At 38.4% G+C, this 17,833-nt stretch overlaps 1 protein-coding gene across 1 annotated transcript in view; it reads left to right on the top strand.

The window, feature by feature from the left end:
• The window catches only part of LOC105226809 (uncharacterized), a 63,353-nt gene extending 45,756 nt beyond the window's left edge, over window positions 1–17,597 (top strand). The window contains exons 6-7 of the mRNA XM_049447763.1: window positions 13,170–13,398; window positions 14,814–17,597. Of these exons, the coding sequence (XP_049303720.1) occupies window positions 13,170–13,398; window positions 14,814–14,935 (351 nt within the window). The 3' untranslated portion in view covers window positions 14,936–17,597. The remainder of the gene's footprint in view (window positions 1–13,169; window positions 13,399–14,813) is intronic.
• Window positions 17,598–17,833: the final 236 nt, after the last annotated feature.

Consider the following 17,833-nt stretch of genomic DNA (forward strand, 5'->3'; position numbering starts at 1 on the left):
AGCATACTTTCTGAATGCCATTCCTTACTTATTATCGGTTGTAGTATGTGTGTGTGTGTTCTGAGCTCAGCTATCCAGCCAGTGGTGCCAGATACTGCGATGCCCTGGTTGATTCATCCTTGTAAGCCCTCACAAATTTAAAGCATTTGCTTTTGTTTTTACTATGTCTTAATTAAATTATTTACTCCAATATTTGTATTTACTAATAACCGTTACTCTTCGATTGTATATATACATATGTGAAATATTTGGTGTTATTATTTCTTTTGCACTTCAATATGTTTTAATTAATACAGTTAGCAGTAAATGTTATTAAAAAGCTTTGCATAATATCGAATACTGTGAAAATCCCGAAATTTAAGCAGTCAAGAAGCTTGCAACAGAAGTGGTTTAATTCATACTTTTGCTAGGAGTTTCTTACATTTTCTGCTAAATTTTCTTCTATAAAATATTGGGTAGCCAAAAAAGTCTTTTCGTATTTCTAATCAAACGTAATTTTTATATACTATTTATAATGAACTTTAATGAACCAAATATATATCATTTTGGTCGACCACTTTTTGTCATTTTTCCGCTAGAGACATTATTCCATCAGTGTAAAACTTTTCTGGTTTCTCGGCGAAAAACTGCGACAAGTAATTTTCACAGGCTTCTCTTGAAGCCAACTTTACTCCATCAAAGGAGTTCTGCATTGACCGAAACAAATGATATTCCGATGGTGCAAGGTCAAGGCTATATGGTGGATGTATCAAAACTTCCCAGCCAAGCTCTCCCAGGTTTTTGCCTAGTTATCAAAGATGTGTGTGGCATAGCATTGTCCTGATGAAAGACGACGCCTTATCTGTTCAGCCGCTGTTTTCGATCGCTTGTTTCAATCTCATCAGTTATTGACAGCACAATGTAGAATCATTCGTTCGACCAGCCAAGAGCAGCTCATAGTGGATGATTCCTTTCCAATCCCACCAAACACTCAGCATAACATTTCGAGGCGTCAATCCTGGCTTTCCGACCGTTTGTTGAGCTTCACCACGCTCGGACTATGATCTTTTACGCACATTATTGTCGTATTTGATCCACTTTTTGTATCCTGTTACCATTCGATTTCATTTTGATTCAGCAAAGAATCGCAAATGATTCGGATTCAGTCCATTAAATTTTTCACAGACAAATCATGTGGTATCCAAATATCGAGTTTATTTTTAAAGTCAGCCTTTTTTAAATGGTTCGATACCATTTTATGATGAATGTTAAGTTCCTTGGCAATGTCATGGATCGATGATGGATAGTTAGTTTCATCGACTTATTCGACCATAGGTCAACCAGAGCGAGGTTCACCTTTCACATCTAAATTTACAGAACGGAAACTAGCGAACCGTTGTTGAGCTACACGAATTGATACAGCAACTTCTCTGTAAACTGCACAAATTTCATTGGAGGCTTGCTTGGTATTCTTCCCTTTTTATACAAAAATTCAAAACTTTAGCAAATTTCTTAATTATTTTCACTATTTTTTGAACAGTTGTAACTTTTTTTCACTTCCCCGAATTTAATTTTTTTATTTAGATGAAACTTTAAATCTCACCTTCCCAACAATGTATGGTATGACACAATTTGATTGATAGCACTGGAGATATACGACTGCAACGACATCTGTTGACAAAATACGAAAATTATTTTTCGACTACCCAATACATGCTACCCACTATAATTAATAAAAATACTTTTCTTTCTTGGCGTTCACATATGAATATCCTCCCAGATATGCGTGAGAGTTAGCTCCCAATTTTGGTTCCAAGAATCACTTAATTACTTGTATTGATATTTGGTTCGGAAGATTCTGAGATGAGTGGAGGTTTATCAAACACAAGTAAATAAACCTAAGACTTTAATAGAGTTGGCATGATATTAACGACAGAATAGAAAATTAAAAAAATGTGTACAAAAAATACACAAATTTTTCTTTCAAGAATTTTCTCATTTGTCAGAACCATCGATATCGGACCACTATAGGATAAAGCTGTCATACAATCGGTCAAAATCAATTTAAATATTATTTTTATACCCTTTTATGGCCTAAAAATGCACCTGTTAAGTGAATGTCTTATCTTGTTTTAAAGAATTAGGAGCCAAGCCCTGCTTACTTAGGTTAATGACTCGTGCATCTACAAACTTGTAGCTTTCTAACTATCGTGCCTATGAATATTTTGCCCACAAACTGCCGCTTGCGCCCATATGTCAATGTGTGCGACAGCTCAACAGCGATCAGTGGCAAGATTCTCATTCAATTATCTTTTCGCAGCGCTACTCTCTCCCCTTTCGCCAACTTCACCAACTGTAAAAGCAATTTCTATGCAAATCACCGCCAACATTTGCTCACCTTCTGCAGGCACCTTCAAGTCTATGCTTGTAGTTAAATTTACATTTGCCTTTCTTAGCCATTGACTTTGCTCCGAGAGGCAGCTGAGCGTTTGCTTACCATTTAAATGGGTATTTAGTGGCTGAGTCTGTGTGTGCAACAAATACAAAAACACTGAGGTCAAATGCAGCACAGGCAGTTCACACATACGTTAGATTGGCACTGCAGGTACAACAGGTCGTATGCGTAACATTGTGGCGAAGGGTTGTAATGAAGCAAATCTCTGGCATGTAGTCGACAGACATTAGTGCTGCTGCTGGTGTCGATTTGCAAGTGGGATACGAAACATGGTTATGAATGCATTCATGCAACACCTGCGTCATAAAGCCATATGTGTGCTGGTTTCCGTTTTGCCCATGGCGCCACAAGCTGCAGTGTCTACTGTGGAATATATACAAACTTGTGCTAATGTGTGTGCATATGGCTTCAGCACTTGTGTATTATTGGGTTGCATGGCTGCAGCCGCATTCAATCTAACCGAAAATGCATGAAATTTTGCCAAATTTATATCCAACACATGCGTACACAGGCACTTACGCATCTATGAGTGGATGAATGCGGGTAAAAATGTGATTCAATAGCATTTGCAAATCTATTCGGTTATGAATTTCCAAAAATAGCATTTAACAGAACTATTCATACATCAAAAAACTACCGCATACCTATGTATATGAGTGGGACATGATTTCCACCGCAGTGGCTTGCGCTTAAAACTTAAATGGGCCCCACGCGCGTTTCCCTTACATATACAGTGCCATGCCACACAGCCATATGCACTAAATGTTAGCAAAAAATCAATGAGTACGATTAGACATGCTCTCTTGTTTGTTTACTTTTGTCGCTCGTGTACGCTTACGCCTCAGCAAGTATGTGTGAGTGTGGCTATCACATATTTATATTCTAACCCATTTTGGCATGTGCATGCCCCGAATGAGCACCGCCAGCAATGTAGCCACGATTTCGCATTTGAATTCCCGCTGATAGCCGCCCATTTGCATGTCTGAAAACTAAATTTACTAACCCGAAATTGAAGTCAATGTATTTGCTTATTTCGCATTCGTTCATTCACTCCTCCACTCCTTCCCAGACCAATCCCTACTGCTCAGTTGTGTATTGGGGCTGCAGTCACAAGTCGGTAGGCATTCATGCAGATAAGCATGCAGCCATTCAGCGCAAAACCATCATTTAACTATTTGCATGACTCACAAAAACAAGAACAAAAACAAGCAGAAGCAGAGAAATATAAAATGGGGAAACAGTACAAATTGGTAGTTTCTTTGGCATGCTCGCATGTGATGGCCATGTGTAAAATACTCGGCTGTGGTACATGTGTAGAAACTTGCAAATATACCCACGAATGCAGACATTTCCCAGAAGACCCCTATCAAGCACGTACTTCTAGGTTTTATTAAAAAATTCAAATGAAAGCAAAGTGTGGAAGAGTTTCGCTCAGGCGGCAATTCACCCACAGGAATATTATTGAAATGAGTAATAAATGTACAGAAATATTTGTGGTCAAGAAAAATTGAAAAATTTAACTCTCCTGATTCATTTGTAGATTACCAGAATGGTTTTTTGCATTTTCGCTATTTATTTCAAAAATCGCTTTGACTAAATGGGCTTTATGGTAGCACGCTTTTATGGATCTGGAATAAATTTTCGCTCAGTAATGAATTCATTTCAAACCAAGTAAGCAGCCTAAGCGACCAAGAAAGCAAAAACTGGTTATTTCTTTTATTCAAGAACACAGTGTAATAAAGGGACCTTTATATTCATATTTTTTGATATTTTTTTTGCAATTGCTTAAATGCCTTATATTCTGCGACGAATACAATTCGTGGTTGACAATTAATTCCTCTCACTGTATAGTAAACCCAACCCATGAAATATGCCAATATTTTCCTGCTAAATTTGACTGAAACTGAATTTTTTGAACATTATGCTGACTTTATTCAAGATACACATTGCGACTGAGAAGTACCTGTAAATTGTAAATTATTTTTTTTTTTTTTGTTTCAACATCTTTTTATTTATTGAATTTGCTTTTTGTTTTGAAAGCCTAACAATAAGTAATAAAATCTTAAACCTATTTAAAAACTAGACACGCTCAAGCAAGTGATTGAGATGTTTTGGTGATACATTGCTCCTCAGTACGCGGGCATATCTCTTCTTTTAAGGCGTGTTTGATTGCAGGAATGTACCAGAGAATTAGCCAAAGCGTTTGGGTGATCACGGAGTTTAGATATATGTATATTTAATTCTGCTGTCTTCTACTTCTTTCCTTACCATAGAAATACCAAGGTCTTTATGGATATTTTCATTACGCATGTACCATGGTGAACACGTGATTGATCTAAGCATTTTTGATTGGAACCTTTGTATTATGTCTATGTTAGTTGCACAGGTCGTACAATATTTAATTATTTATCAATCTTTATTTTGTCGCCTTCAAAGTAATCACTAGAAGATGCAATACACTCAAGTTCTCGAAACACTTTTCGCTAGCACTTTTTGGGATGGTCTCCGGCTGCTTCAGCGAATTTTGTTTTATCTCATCGATCGGCTTAAAATGGGTTCCCGGAGCGACAATTTCATCTTGGGGAACAAGTAAAATTTCCATAGAGCCAAAGCTGATAAATATGGTGGTTGATCGGTGGCATTTATTGCGTTGCGATGCTATGATGCGTTATCATCGTGTAAAATCCATTAATTTTTCTTCAAAATTCCGGCCGATTTTGACGAATCTTCTCCTCCAAATGCCCCAATATGATCAAATAGAGCTCCTTATTGACCATTTGTCGCTCCGAAACAAATTCATGATGCACTAAACCACAAATATCGAAAAACAAGTAAGGAAGGGCTAAGTTCGGGTGTCACCGAACATTTTATACTCTCGCATGATAAAGTGATAATCGAGATTTCATTATCCGTCATTTACATATTTTTTTATTTTGCTGTAAAATTAATTAGAATTAAATTCTGAGAGATTTATCGATATTTTCGGAGAAAAATTAGTTTAGGTTAGGTTAGGTACTGAGTTCTTCGTGTTCGATATCAGGGACCTTGAAAAGTTATAGTCCGATCACGACAATTTTTCCACAAGGGATACCTCAGCTCAAATACCGTATTTGTGTAAAGTTTTATTCCGCTATCATCATTGGTTCCTAATGTATATATTATACAGAGAAGACATCAGATGGAATTCAAAATAGCGTTATATTGGAAGAAGGCGTGGTTGTGAACCGATTGCACCCATATTTCGTACATATCATCAGGGTGTTAAGGAAATATTATATACCGAATTTCATTGAAATCGGTTGAGTAGTTCCTGAGATATGGTTTTTGGTTCATAAGTGGGCGACGCCACGCCCATTTTCAATTTTAAAAAAAAATCCTGGTGCAGCTTCCTTTTGCCAATTCTTCCGTAAAATTTTGTGTTTCTGACATTTTTTGTTAGTCGGTTAACGCACTTTTAGTGATTTTCAACATAACCTTTGTATGGGAGGTGGGCGTGGTTATTATCCGATTTCTTCCATTTTTGAACTGTGTATGGAAATGCCTGAAGGAAACAACTCTATAGAGTTTGGTTGACATAGCTATAGTAGTTTTCGAGATATGTACAAAAAACTTAGTAGGGGGCGGGGCCACGCCCACTTTTCCAAAAAAATTAGGTCCAAATATGCCCCTCCCTAATGCGATCCTTTGTGTCAAATTTCACTTTAATATCTTTATTTATGGCTTAGTTATGACACTTTATAGGATTTCGGTTTCCGCCATTTTGTGGGCGTGGCAGTGGGCCGATTTTGCCCATCTTCGAACTTAACCTTCTTATGGAGCCAAGAAATACGTGTACCAAGTTTCATCATGATATCTCAATTTTTACTCAAGTTACAGCTTGCACGGACAGACGGACGGACGGACGGACAGACAGACATCCGGATTTCAACTCTACTCGTCACCCTGATCACTTTGGTATATATAACCCTATATCTGACTCTTTTAGTTTTAGGACTTACAAACAACCGTTATGTGAACAAAACTATAATACTCTCTTTAGCAACTTTGTTGCGAGAGTATAAAAAGAATAAGCAATACGCTGATTTTTGAGCGACTTTGGCGTGGTTTCATCTCGCTTTTTTCCTTCATTCCGATAATTGTTGACTTGCTTGCATGTCAAACTCATAAACACATGTCTTATTGGCAGTTATAATGCTTTCCATGAATGTGGGGTCGGAATTCACACAATCAAGCATGTCCAAAGTGACCTGTTTACGGTACTCTCTTTTAAAAAATAAACTCTGCTTTAACAAGACGAGTCGAGCAAGAGCGCATTTCATACCCAAAATATGTACCAAAATCAAAAAAGCACTCGCGAAAGATGTCGAGCTCTCTTGCCATCACTCAAACACTTGGTTGACGATTTTCAAGCACCATATCCTTCACTTTTTTAATATTTTCTTCAGTCGAGCAGGTCGAATTTTGTTTAGATTGAGGCATTTCCAATGCAGTAGTCGGAAACTTGTTGTGTTTTCACTTTTGTCTTTGCCCCCAAAGGCACTTCCAGTGATCAGGTTCACATTTAAGCTTCAAAAATTGCACGACGTTGTTGTTATGCAAAAGGTCTTTGAATATATTTAGCAAGCAGTCAATAGGATTTTCCTTTCAAAGCATATACTTTTTCTGGAAACAACCAACTCAGTTGAAATTCATCTAATACTTCTGTAGAAAAGCTTGTCTTCAAATCTTAGCCGATTATATCCAACAGTTCTCACGCAGAAATTTTCCATTTTGTTTGTCGGCCGCAGATTCTTGGTTTTGCTTCGTCAACTTCGGCTATCATTTTTTTCGTGCCTGAATAAAGGGATCGAAAATGTTCCTCAGTATTTTGCCTTCGATTTCGAAATGTTACAACCAGCTTATCTATTATACGTGATGCCCAATATGTTGAAAAACGTGGACGAGAAGCCGCGGAGAATCTCCGGGTGCTTTTTTGATTGATTTTTTGAATATACATCCATGCAAATCTATGAAAGTGAGTAATCTGTGATTTTTTTAAATTAAATTATAATCGCTTTTGAATATACATATTTAACATATGCAGACAAGTAATTGCAGGCATTAGTTAAGCGGCCTTAAGAAATTTGTTCTGATGACCTATATATAGTCCCTCTTCATAAGAACTCCTTGCTTCATTTGCATGCTCAGCACGTGGTATCCTAACAGTTTGTTGTAGGAGGAAAATGGTGAAGCAGCGATTGTGAAGTTAACGGAATATTAAAGTGTGCATCATGTAGCATGCAAGTTATATTAGCTTTTTGTGAGGAATTTGCTTATTCGATGGGGTAAAAATGTATTATTGTATTTAAGAAACTGCTTGGAAAAGAACATTTGCTTGAAGTTGTTCAAAAATTTGCAGTAAAAAACGAATTCTAAAATGCCACACTAGAAATGCAGAAACTTTCAACAAATAAATATGAAGCCCGTTATGTTGTTGTCATGAAATTTGAACCACTTGGTGGAATTTCCGCGTATTTAAAGCAAATATTGCACTTTGAGCATTATAAAATACGGTATAAAGTCCGACAGAACCCTGTAAAAACCAGTTGAAAGCAAAACCATATACATATATAAACACCGTGCAACACCTGCACATGTTGAGATTGCATTTGATGTGGCACAATGCCTTTCTGTTACGGTGGCATGCCGCAAACACCATAACACTCAACGGTTTGACTGTCAGCATACATTCCAGTGTTTACACAGTGCGATTCGCTAAGATTTTATTTGCACTGAAAATCGCATTCAACTCGAGAATGAATACTTCCGCATCGCCTTTTCATTCCGCCACTCGTTTACTTGCCACACACGTGCGCCTGCGAATATAAGAGAGCGCAAACACACACACACATACTGAGGCGAGGCGAATGTGAATGGGCGCAGATTTCATTTTGTTGAGTGCTTCTTGCATCTTGCAACTTGCACTTCGCATTAAAGCAGCAGCCGCATTTGTTGCTTGGCAGAAATTCAGCGCCCGAGAAGACATTGAGGTTTGCAGCACAGAGCGCCATGTGTGGGTATTTTATGGACTCGATTTGTTTTCATGCCACTAATTCTCTAAATCTTCGGCTGTGCATTGCTTAATTTGTTTCGTATGTATGTATGTGTGTGCCTCTGTTTGTGGTTGTGTGCGAAGATGCTAGAAAGGCTTGGGGCTTGGAGCTTGGCCGAGTAGTTTGGCATGAATGCAAATATATTCTGCAAATGGAGCACTAAATTCTAACAATAAGAAAAATTAAAACTGCTATGCACAACAACAACACACGCGACAACGCAGACAGGCAACGAGAGCAAGTCGAGGAGATTATTACCGCGCTGCTTGGTTTGACGTTGTCGGTCTCCCGCCGTAACGGGTCCAACGCTGTGCAGACTGGCAACGTCTTGCTGTGCTGCTAAAATGTCTGGAAAATTGGTGAAAACCCATTGCGGTACTTTACTGTTTAAATATTTATGAAAGAAAATTGTCTCTGTGTCAATGCCGGTAAGACTGGCGTGTGCTTTGCGGGCGCCGTGTGCGCTCAAGCCAATTTCCAGATGCTGATGACAGGAGGAGATTTGTAGAGCCGGAAGATGCAAATAGCGCTAGTCTTCTTGAGAAAGGGATAGAAGGCGACACAATGTACTTGAGAATATGCAAGTAATAGAGTAAACAACATTTTATGTAATATAAATAATAATAATATGCCCTTCGTGACAGATGTTTGGCCAAATTGTTGGGGTGTGTCTTGATCTCGATTCCACTAGTGATACTAAATATTTAGAAACGCCTGCATCGGTGGATTTTTTTATAGTATAAGGAAGTATCGAAAGCCAGAGTACGGAGACTTAATTCGACAAACCTAACATACACCCAACTCATATCTCTCCCACGGAACCACTGGAGTAAGTATTACTTCGAGGGAGAGAGAGAGCTTAAGTCCCATCTATCATACTGATTGACGCCTAATATATCGTATATGGCTTAGTTTTATCATAGTTAGAGCTGACGTTTCGCTGGCAGCTTTCCATTTACCAGAAAACTGACACATGAGTGCTGCCAATTTTTCCACCAAAAAACTACCGACAAGGGAAGTTTTTAATTTTTCCCTTACAGGGTCTTCTAAGCACTCTGTAGACGTCCGACAAAACGAAAGGAATTGGAACCCTTAGCTTTTAAAAGGTCCATGTCCACTCAGTATTTGGGTTAGGTGGACGTTTAGGTTCACATGTTGTCTATCTACCTGTCATGAGGTTCACCACTCTTTCTGCCACATTGTGATGCTTTTGGTTCTCTCCTCTTTTTTACGCCGGCTCTGATAGCTGGTCTAATCGAACGATTTCGCCTCCCTGGATGATATCTTTTTTTCCACCATCCTTTTACTTATGAGCAAGACTTCCACTTTCTGCTCAGCCAACTTTAAACTCATGGTAGCAAAGCATTTACGCAGACCATTTATGCTATCATTACATTTGAGCCGCAAGTCATCCAGATATTTAGCCACTGGATGATCTCATCCGCTTAAACGGTGATCCGCCAGGTGATCCCAATAGCTACCACTCGTTTCATCCCGGCGGAATTGCGGAACTCCGCCCTAATTTCCCAGCCGAAGCAGCTATACGAGCACGACTCCTTACGCCATGCCAATTCCGGTGAAGTCCTGTAACCTCTACACCGGCGTGAGTATTGGAATATTGTCCAGGCTTTGTCTAAACCGAAGAGACGTGATGCTCGAGTTGAAATTCAATTCAATGGTCATGCCTCTCTGGACACGAAGAAGTGAAAGAGCTATTTTAGGCGTAAATTAAAACTGCACCATTCGGTAGACAAAACCAAACTATGTATTACCCGACGGCTGCGTAAAATGCGAAAAGACTCCGCACCACTTACTTTCACTCATGAGAACGTTCAGAATGTCAAAGCAAAATCTTCCAAAATCATTGGCCCTGATGGAATCAACATGCTTATGCTCAAGCATCTAGGGTCGACGGGAATAAATTACCTCCCAAGATCCTCAACCTGTGAAAATTCAGAAAAGTGGCCCCTCTACTGAAAGCTGGGAAACCCACAAACAAAGGAGAGTCCTATCGTCCGATAACTGTCCTATATGCAGTAGTGAAGACACTTGAAAAACAAAAGGTTGATAAGACAAAGGTTCTCAGGTGGCTTTTTGGGTTTTTGGAGTAGAACCAAACCCTTTGTCTCTTTTTTCAAGTGTTTGACGAGAAATGCGATGTTTTGCTGTTAATTGCTGTTGTTTAACTAGACGGTTCATAAAACTATCAACAGTACTCAGGTACATATACATATACAATTGTATATGACCAAGGCTCAGCTTTCATCCTGTTGAAGCTCGTATTGTGCAGACAATTTGACGAATTCTATGCCTTCCCGCAATCCAGAAGCAAATATATTTTAAAAACAGTTGTTTAAAGTCAAAACAGTAAAATGAACCGTTGTGGCTGCTGCATTTGTTTTTTCAGACATACACAGTTACACTTACATGACATATGACAGGAATGCTGGTTTGCCATGTGAGTTGTTGCCGCACGTTGCTATGGTCTGCGGTTGTGTCAATGTTAAAGCTGCACTGACTTACAGTTATAAAATAAAATCTGAGTTTGTTAACAAAGTAAACGACTGTTTTTGGTTGGCAGCAAGGGATCGCGTTTATCTGAGCTTTGTTTTGGTAAATGATATTACAAGGCGGAAATTGAAATATTGTGTGTGTTGTTGTTGTATGTAATTAGACTTTGTATAATTGGCGACATGTTCTTATATAAATTACTCATAAATGAAATGTTAAAATTACGAGTAATTATCATAAAAAAAAATTATGTGTAATTAGGTCAGTGCAAATGGCTTTGAAAATGATGGAGAGTGAAAAAATTGTGGGATGAAATATCATCCATTTGTATTTACGCAGTAAATACAATAGAACAAAAAACAACTTCAGTATTTTTAGGGTCTTTTTAAGGATACTTAAATAGTTATGGAGATGGTTTTATACCAGCCGTAATAGAGGCTTTGAGTTTATGTGAAAAAAGTTATAAAGAAATGTTGTAGATATTTTTATTACCTGCAATTTTGCCATTTAAGTTTTTTCCATAAGACACGTAACTTTACCACAAATCCAAATAAATGTATCTATTTTTAACCCCTGAAAAGTCAATCATCTCCTCCTTGTCCCCGATTTTCATCGGATCACCGGTATAGCAGTTTTCTTTTCATGTTTGCCTTTTTCCAATCAGTTTTATCGAAATATGATTTTCTTCGCTTTGAATTGCATAGCTTAATATTCTTAGATCTTCTTAGCACAATATACATTAAGACATAAAAACCCAAATTTTACTCTGCACAAATCATATACGAGTAGATGGATGATTTCTACAATATTTTCTTAAATTATCCACATGTTATCAGATTTAGTTCTCTGATCTCTATTGTAGCCTCTGTTCTAAAGTAGGTCTTTGTAGACTGTCCCTTCTCCAGCTGTTATAGTAGGGTCCCGGCTCTTGTTTTGCAGATCCCTTTGAGCTTAACCTCTGCATCTTTAAGATTTACCTTGCTACGGATATTCTTGAGGACTTCGGTGTATCTATTACCTTCGGCTGGCTTTATGATCACGGAATCTGTTTGTCGTTTTGGCCTATTATTTGCTCTCTGACTTGCAGTCATGTTCCTAACTGGCTCTCTTTTGTGTGTTTTAGGTGCTTCTTTCACCATTCTTTCGTTTGCGTGGGTCTTCCTAGCTTTTTAGGCAAAACTTTTTGCCACTGGCCGTCGTTTTTGTTTTGAGGCTCCACAGGGCTTGTCGCACGGTGCTTCGAAGTTGCTGACTGAAGGTCGTGCGACGTCAGCTTAGATGTGCCCGCCTTCTTCATTTTTTGCACTATACTCTTGCACTTCTCTAGGAATTCCTCTTCTGCTCGTCTCATTTGGGTAATGTATTTTTGTTTCGGCGAGCTCTAAGTTCCTTTTTAGTGGCAGTTGGGGTGCTTTTCCCTTCTCCTTGTTTTGCCGGTGCTGTTTACGTGGTCGGAGTCTTCCTTGAGGCTGTCCTTTCTCCAGTTTTGTCTGCTTGTTTTGGAGTTGCAGTAAGTATGGGGAATCTAAGGATTCTATTACTTTTACGGAAGACCATTCTGTATATAAAATATTTAAACATCATATTTAAATAATCATTTCATAAAACTTAACCAAAAATATAAATTAAAAGCTCTTCACCTATCCGATGCCGTTAGCTAGATGTCCCAGCTGCATATAAATTGCTTAACACCATACTCTATCGAAATGCGAGTAGAAGCTCTGCCTTCCGCAATTGCCAATCACCGGCGACAGCTGTCAGGGGTGCCAACACTTTCACCCGTTGAGCCGTGACACATTTTAAAATGCTGTTCTGCTATCGCTGGGTTTTGCATAGCCATTAGTGGGCTAGCAGCGTTTAATTAAAAATAAAAATCACTCGTGTTGCGTCATTGCAACACACAGCCGCATAGCTCAGCTATTCAGCGTGTCCACTTGCTTATATACTTGCCTCGCATGGGCAAACGCTCAATCAACATTTTTATTTACCGTTTGGCTCACTTTAGCGGGACTAAAACTGGCTGTGTGCACCGAGGTGCCGCCACAAGCATACCCGTGCAGTTGTTTGCGCTCGTGCTTTGATATGAATTATGCATATGTATGTGTGACGTGTGTTTGTTCTATGCATTTCAGGTGGTCGACGACAGCTATCTGGTAGCCTACAATGACACCGTGCACAAACATGGCCTCATAACGTCAATGCTCGGCCTTGAGTTGACAGTTGATGGACGTCACTTTCAGGACGGCGAGATGCGCGTGAAATGCCTGGCCAGCATATCGCCGGTGCTGTGGAGCGGCGACAAGGAGAGCGTGTTACAGCGACGGCGCGGCATTATTGACAACCGAGAGGCAATGCTCCTAGGTAAGTTGACAGCGCGAAAAAACTTAAATAAACTCGAAAACGGTTCAACACCTTTCAATTTAGTGCATTTTAAAAGACCAGTGCAAGTGGTGAATTTCAAGTTGTTTATTAAATATAGTGACTTGCCTTCTTGCAGCGGTTTGTAGTTCACTAATCGTTCAGCGGAGTCTGATTGACGAGGCGTCGAATTGCAAAACTGACTAAATTGATCAACTTGAAAAAGTTTTCAATGACCCACTTTTGCATTTACCGAACTCGAATTTAAGCGAACATTCTGCTTTAACCAAACTCAATTTCGTAGGTGTCCAATAATGAATGACAATTTTTTATGGATTCATAGATCAAACTTCAAAACCGGTCGGTTTCCAAAAGCCTTTTGAAATAGACGATTATTTCACTTCAATTTCTTGCCTTTTTCCATATGTCTTCGCACTGAGTTAGGTTAAGTTTTGAAGCATGCACATGACACCTGTTGCAAATTCGAGTTTTGGGCAAACTCAGCTTATATTTGACCTCTTCAGCGCTTCTTCTCTTTGTCTACGAAAACATAAAGTGTCCACAAAACCAAGTGTCTTAAATAGAAAATTTAATTATTCGCTTTTAGTTCTAATGAAGGAATAATTATATTGAATTATTTAATAGCAACAAAAGCGACTTTATCTTATTATGCGCAGTAATTCCAAAAAGCGCTTAAACATACATAGCTCTTTCGTGTTTCCATTTCCTTTCGGTTCGAAATCAAAAACTGCATTAACTTCTCGCGCCCGAAAAACCAATTTAATGCGCCACAATTTCGACGAAATTGCATTGAACGAACACGCGCGCTGCGCAGCTTTCCATCACCACCATCTGTGCAATACTTTTGCTTGCTCTTCAATGTCCTGTCTTTGTCTTATGCTGCGGCGTTGACTTGAATTTCAATGTTGCCGCCATTCATATTCACTGCCAACATTCTGTCCTACGGGTTCATCGCCGACGTTGCCAGTAACGGCACAGTACGTGTGCGGCATCGCTGAGTGCCAAGTGCAATCGCTTCACATACACACCAGCTGCCCACCAGTCGACCACTCGGCCCTTACACCCCTTACAGACGTGCGTGTGTATTTCTGGTTGACCGCAGCGTCCGAAAACTGCATTTATTGCCAATGCCAATGCTGTTGGCGCATCTTGTTGTTGGTGTCGTTGGTAGCAGCTGCTTGCATCCGCAGTTGATTGCTCAACACTTGAAATGCTGACGGTGTCTCCGCGCGAGGACACAGGCAGCGAAACTCGTGGGCCGCATGCAAGTCAGCCAAATAGTTGGCGTTGCAACATCACTTCCGCTGGCAATCGTTTTTAAGCAGCAGAGCGGGAGATATTTATAACTAAATTTCATTAATTTTCTTCTTCTTTTTCATTCTATTCACTCTTTCCAGTACGTGGTGCTGCCGCCCGGCTACATCCTTTGGGTAATTTCCTCTCCAGTCTGCGCCTGCTGACCGCCGTCACAACACTAACAATAATATGTCAATTACTACTGAGCACCGACCGAGCATAAACGCAACAAATTAGCCACACACATCAACACTAAGACATACCTGCATCAGCACACACGCACAAGCGTGCGCAATAACGGAAGTCAATAAAACACAAAATAGCATAAGTACAGTTAACCAAAGACAAACTAAATATAAGTTAGTGCAAAGCAAATAAAAGTGTGTAGGAAACTGCAACTACAAGTCTTACAGCGAGTGTGTTAAAGAGTATGCGCTGACTTTGTGGTCGGCGTGGCGTATACGCAACATTGCATTGAGCTATAGTGGCTAACTTGCATATGGTTAAGTTACAGTTAAGGTTTGTGAAATACTTTGTGCTAGCAATAAATTGATTTATTCAGTAGAAATCGCATGAAATTAAGCGAAATACACGCAGAGAAGTTTGGTTGTTGAAAATACTGTAAATATATCTATATTACATAAAAACTATTACATAATATATAATTCAATACAAGTATAAATGTAAGCAAAAGGCAGCGCAAAATTGTTATGTATATTAGATCCAAAAGTAACTTTAAAAAAAAGCAAATTGCAATGTAAGTAAGCCAATATTCAGATTCAATTTTCACAGCCTTGAAATGAGTTTTGTTTTATTTTGTTAATCAATGGAAAATAATTCCGCTTGTGTATTCAAGTACCACAGAACTTCTGCTTTCATCTAAAATTAGAATGAAAAATGAATTAAATACACTACTGCAATGGCTGCTGTCTCCTCCTGATATTTTTCTTTTGAAATTGCGCTCGCTGATTTCAAGAGAATAAACATTTCTTTCCATTGAACAGCCGAATTCCTTCAGTTTTTGTAAAAAGCAGCAAGTTTGATAGTCTGTTTGCTGAAAGTTTGCCTGGCGATTTTATGCATTAAGTCAATGCGTTTAAGGCGCTTTTTTAATTTCAAAAACAGCAAAAAATAACTGGCGAATACAGAGGCTGAGCTCTCGCTTCTTGTTTGGTCAAAAAGTCACTCCTAATCATCGTAGCATAAAACGGCACATTGAGGACTTTTGGTGCAAGTCTAGCGTTGACACGCTTCATATCCAAAACACTAACCAAAATGAGTTTTTGAGATCTCCTGCTATCTTTCTAATGACAACACAATGATTTAAAAGCACTTTCCTTGAAGTTTTTTGATGTTGCGTCATTAAAAGAGGTCGTTGGAAAACTCGTGTGAGGCAAGTTTTCGATGGATTAACAACCTTCATTTAATGGTTTGTGTCACTGAAATACTAACGTTTGTGATAAAGTATGGTATTGACACCCCAAAAAACTTTTGAAACATTTTCAACGATTTGTTGGGCGTGATGACAGCCGATACAAAAAATTTCAAGCAAAATCTGTTTTCAATTTTTATCCATAGTAAAAATCGCTTGACAAACTTTTTGCGTTGCAAAAAAAAAGTTGCCGAACACAATCTTGTTCACAGAGATCTTAAATGAAAGGCGTATGGATATCAAAATTCATATAGAGGTAGAAAAAAGGTTGTGACAATTTAAGAAAATTTAAGAAATTATTTATTGAATCGGTGTGCCCTTGCAGTTTCATTGTACCAGTGCGGATCGAGCTTGATCTTGAGTTTAGGTCCAAATAGATATTTAAAAGTATTTAACATCGATATTCGGAAACTTTTCCTACCGATAATGTCAAAATTTTTCCTTCAAGCAAAATAATTATTTAGTTGGCTCCCGAAATTTAAGAGTTAAAAAAACAATAATTACTCTAGTTTCGGATTTGTGGTCTTACATGTATAGTTTATGGACATCTTCGGACTATAGCGCCTCATATATATTTTTGTGTATGTTAGCCTGATTTATAGCTTCATTGTGAAGTCCAGTGATAGGGTCAATTTGGCCATCTACGAAAAATCAAACAACTTCTCCAAAGTCCATTTGAAACGGCAGCCATTGCTAAGACCCCTTTACCCACGGTTAAAGTTATTATACCAGCCTCTGCTTCGCCCCGGCAAAACCACAAATAATTATTTGGAAATATTTCATAATTGAAGTAATTGAATCTGATCATTGTAAATATATACAAATGTAATTAAAATATCAAGTTGGAAGCAAAGAGCAAAAATTAATATAAGCAAATATTTATAATAATACTCGTACATATACATTGAATAATAGCAACAAAAGCGGCAAGACAGCAGACCATTAAATCAAATTGACCAACTGCTTTAATGCACATATATAAATATATACTATATATACATACGCATTTTCAATTTGGCTTGCGGTGCTTCGGTGCATGTAATTATGTTTGCATTAAAGCGCAATTACTTCGACTAAATATGGTATTTGGTAGGCAAGTTTTTGGTGAAATAAGTACTGTAAATGCATTTCGTTTTAATTATGTACAAATCTCCTTAATGTTGTATTAGCTAAGTGTTTAAGCGATAAGCCGCTTCCATTTGTGTGTATGTGTGTAATACTCGCATTATCTGCGCTTCTAGTGCAACTACTTTAATGATTACTTTATTTTTATATTTCACTAACACAAACACTTGAGTATTAGCAACAAATATACATAAATACATACATATGTAGCAAGAGTGAAGCAGACAGGCGCTGCTATGAGTGGAATGCCTGGTGATTATAAATCGCCTGCGGGCGGAGCAATTCAAATAAATTAAAGAGAAAACTGTCTGTGTTAAACTGCGAAAAATGTGTTTCAATTTCATGCAATGGAAGTGCATTAAGGTTGGTACTAGTGCTTAATCTATGGAACCGTCATATCAATTCGAAAAGCGCATTGCATGGTATGAATCTTACAATAGATCATTTAGATATTGGAGGAGATACCTAAAGTATAACGCCTTGTTGTTAATAAATGTCGATTGAAAGGCTAAATATTAATTTAGATATCCGGCTCTGATATTCAGTCCTTATTTATGATACTCG

This window comes from Bactrocera dorsalis, chromosome 2 (assembly GCF_023373825.1).
Source record: "Bactrocera dorsalis isolate Fly_Bdor chromosome 2, ASM2337382v1, whole genome shotgun sequence".
Taxonomy (NCBI): domain Eukaryota; kingdom Metazoa; phylum Arthropoda; class Insecta; order Diptera; family Tephritidae; genus Bactrocera; species Bactrocera dorsalis.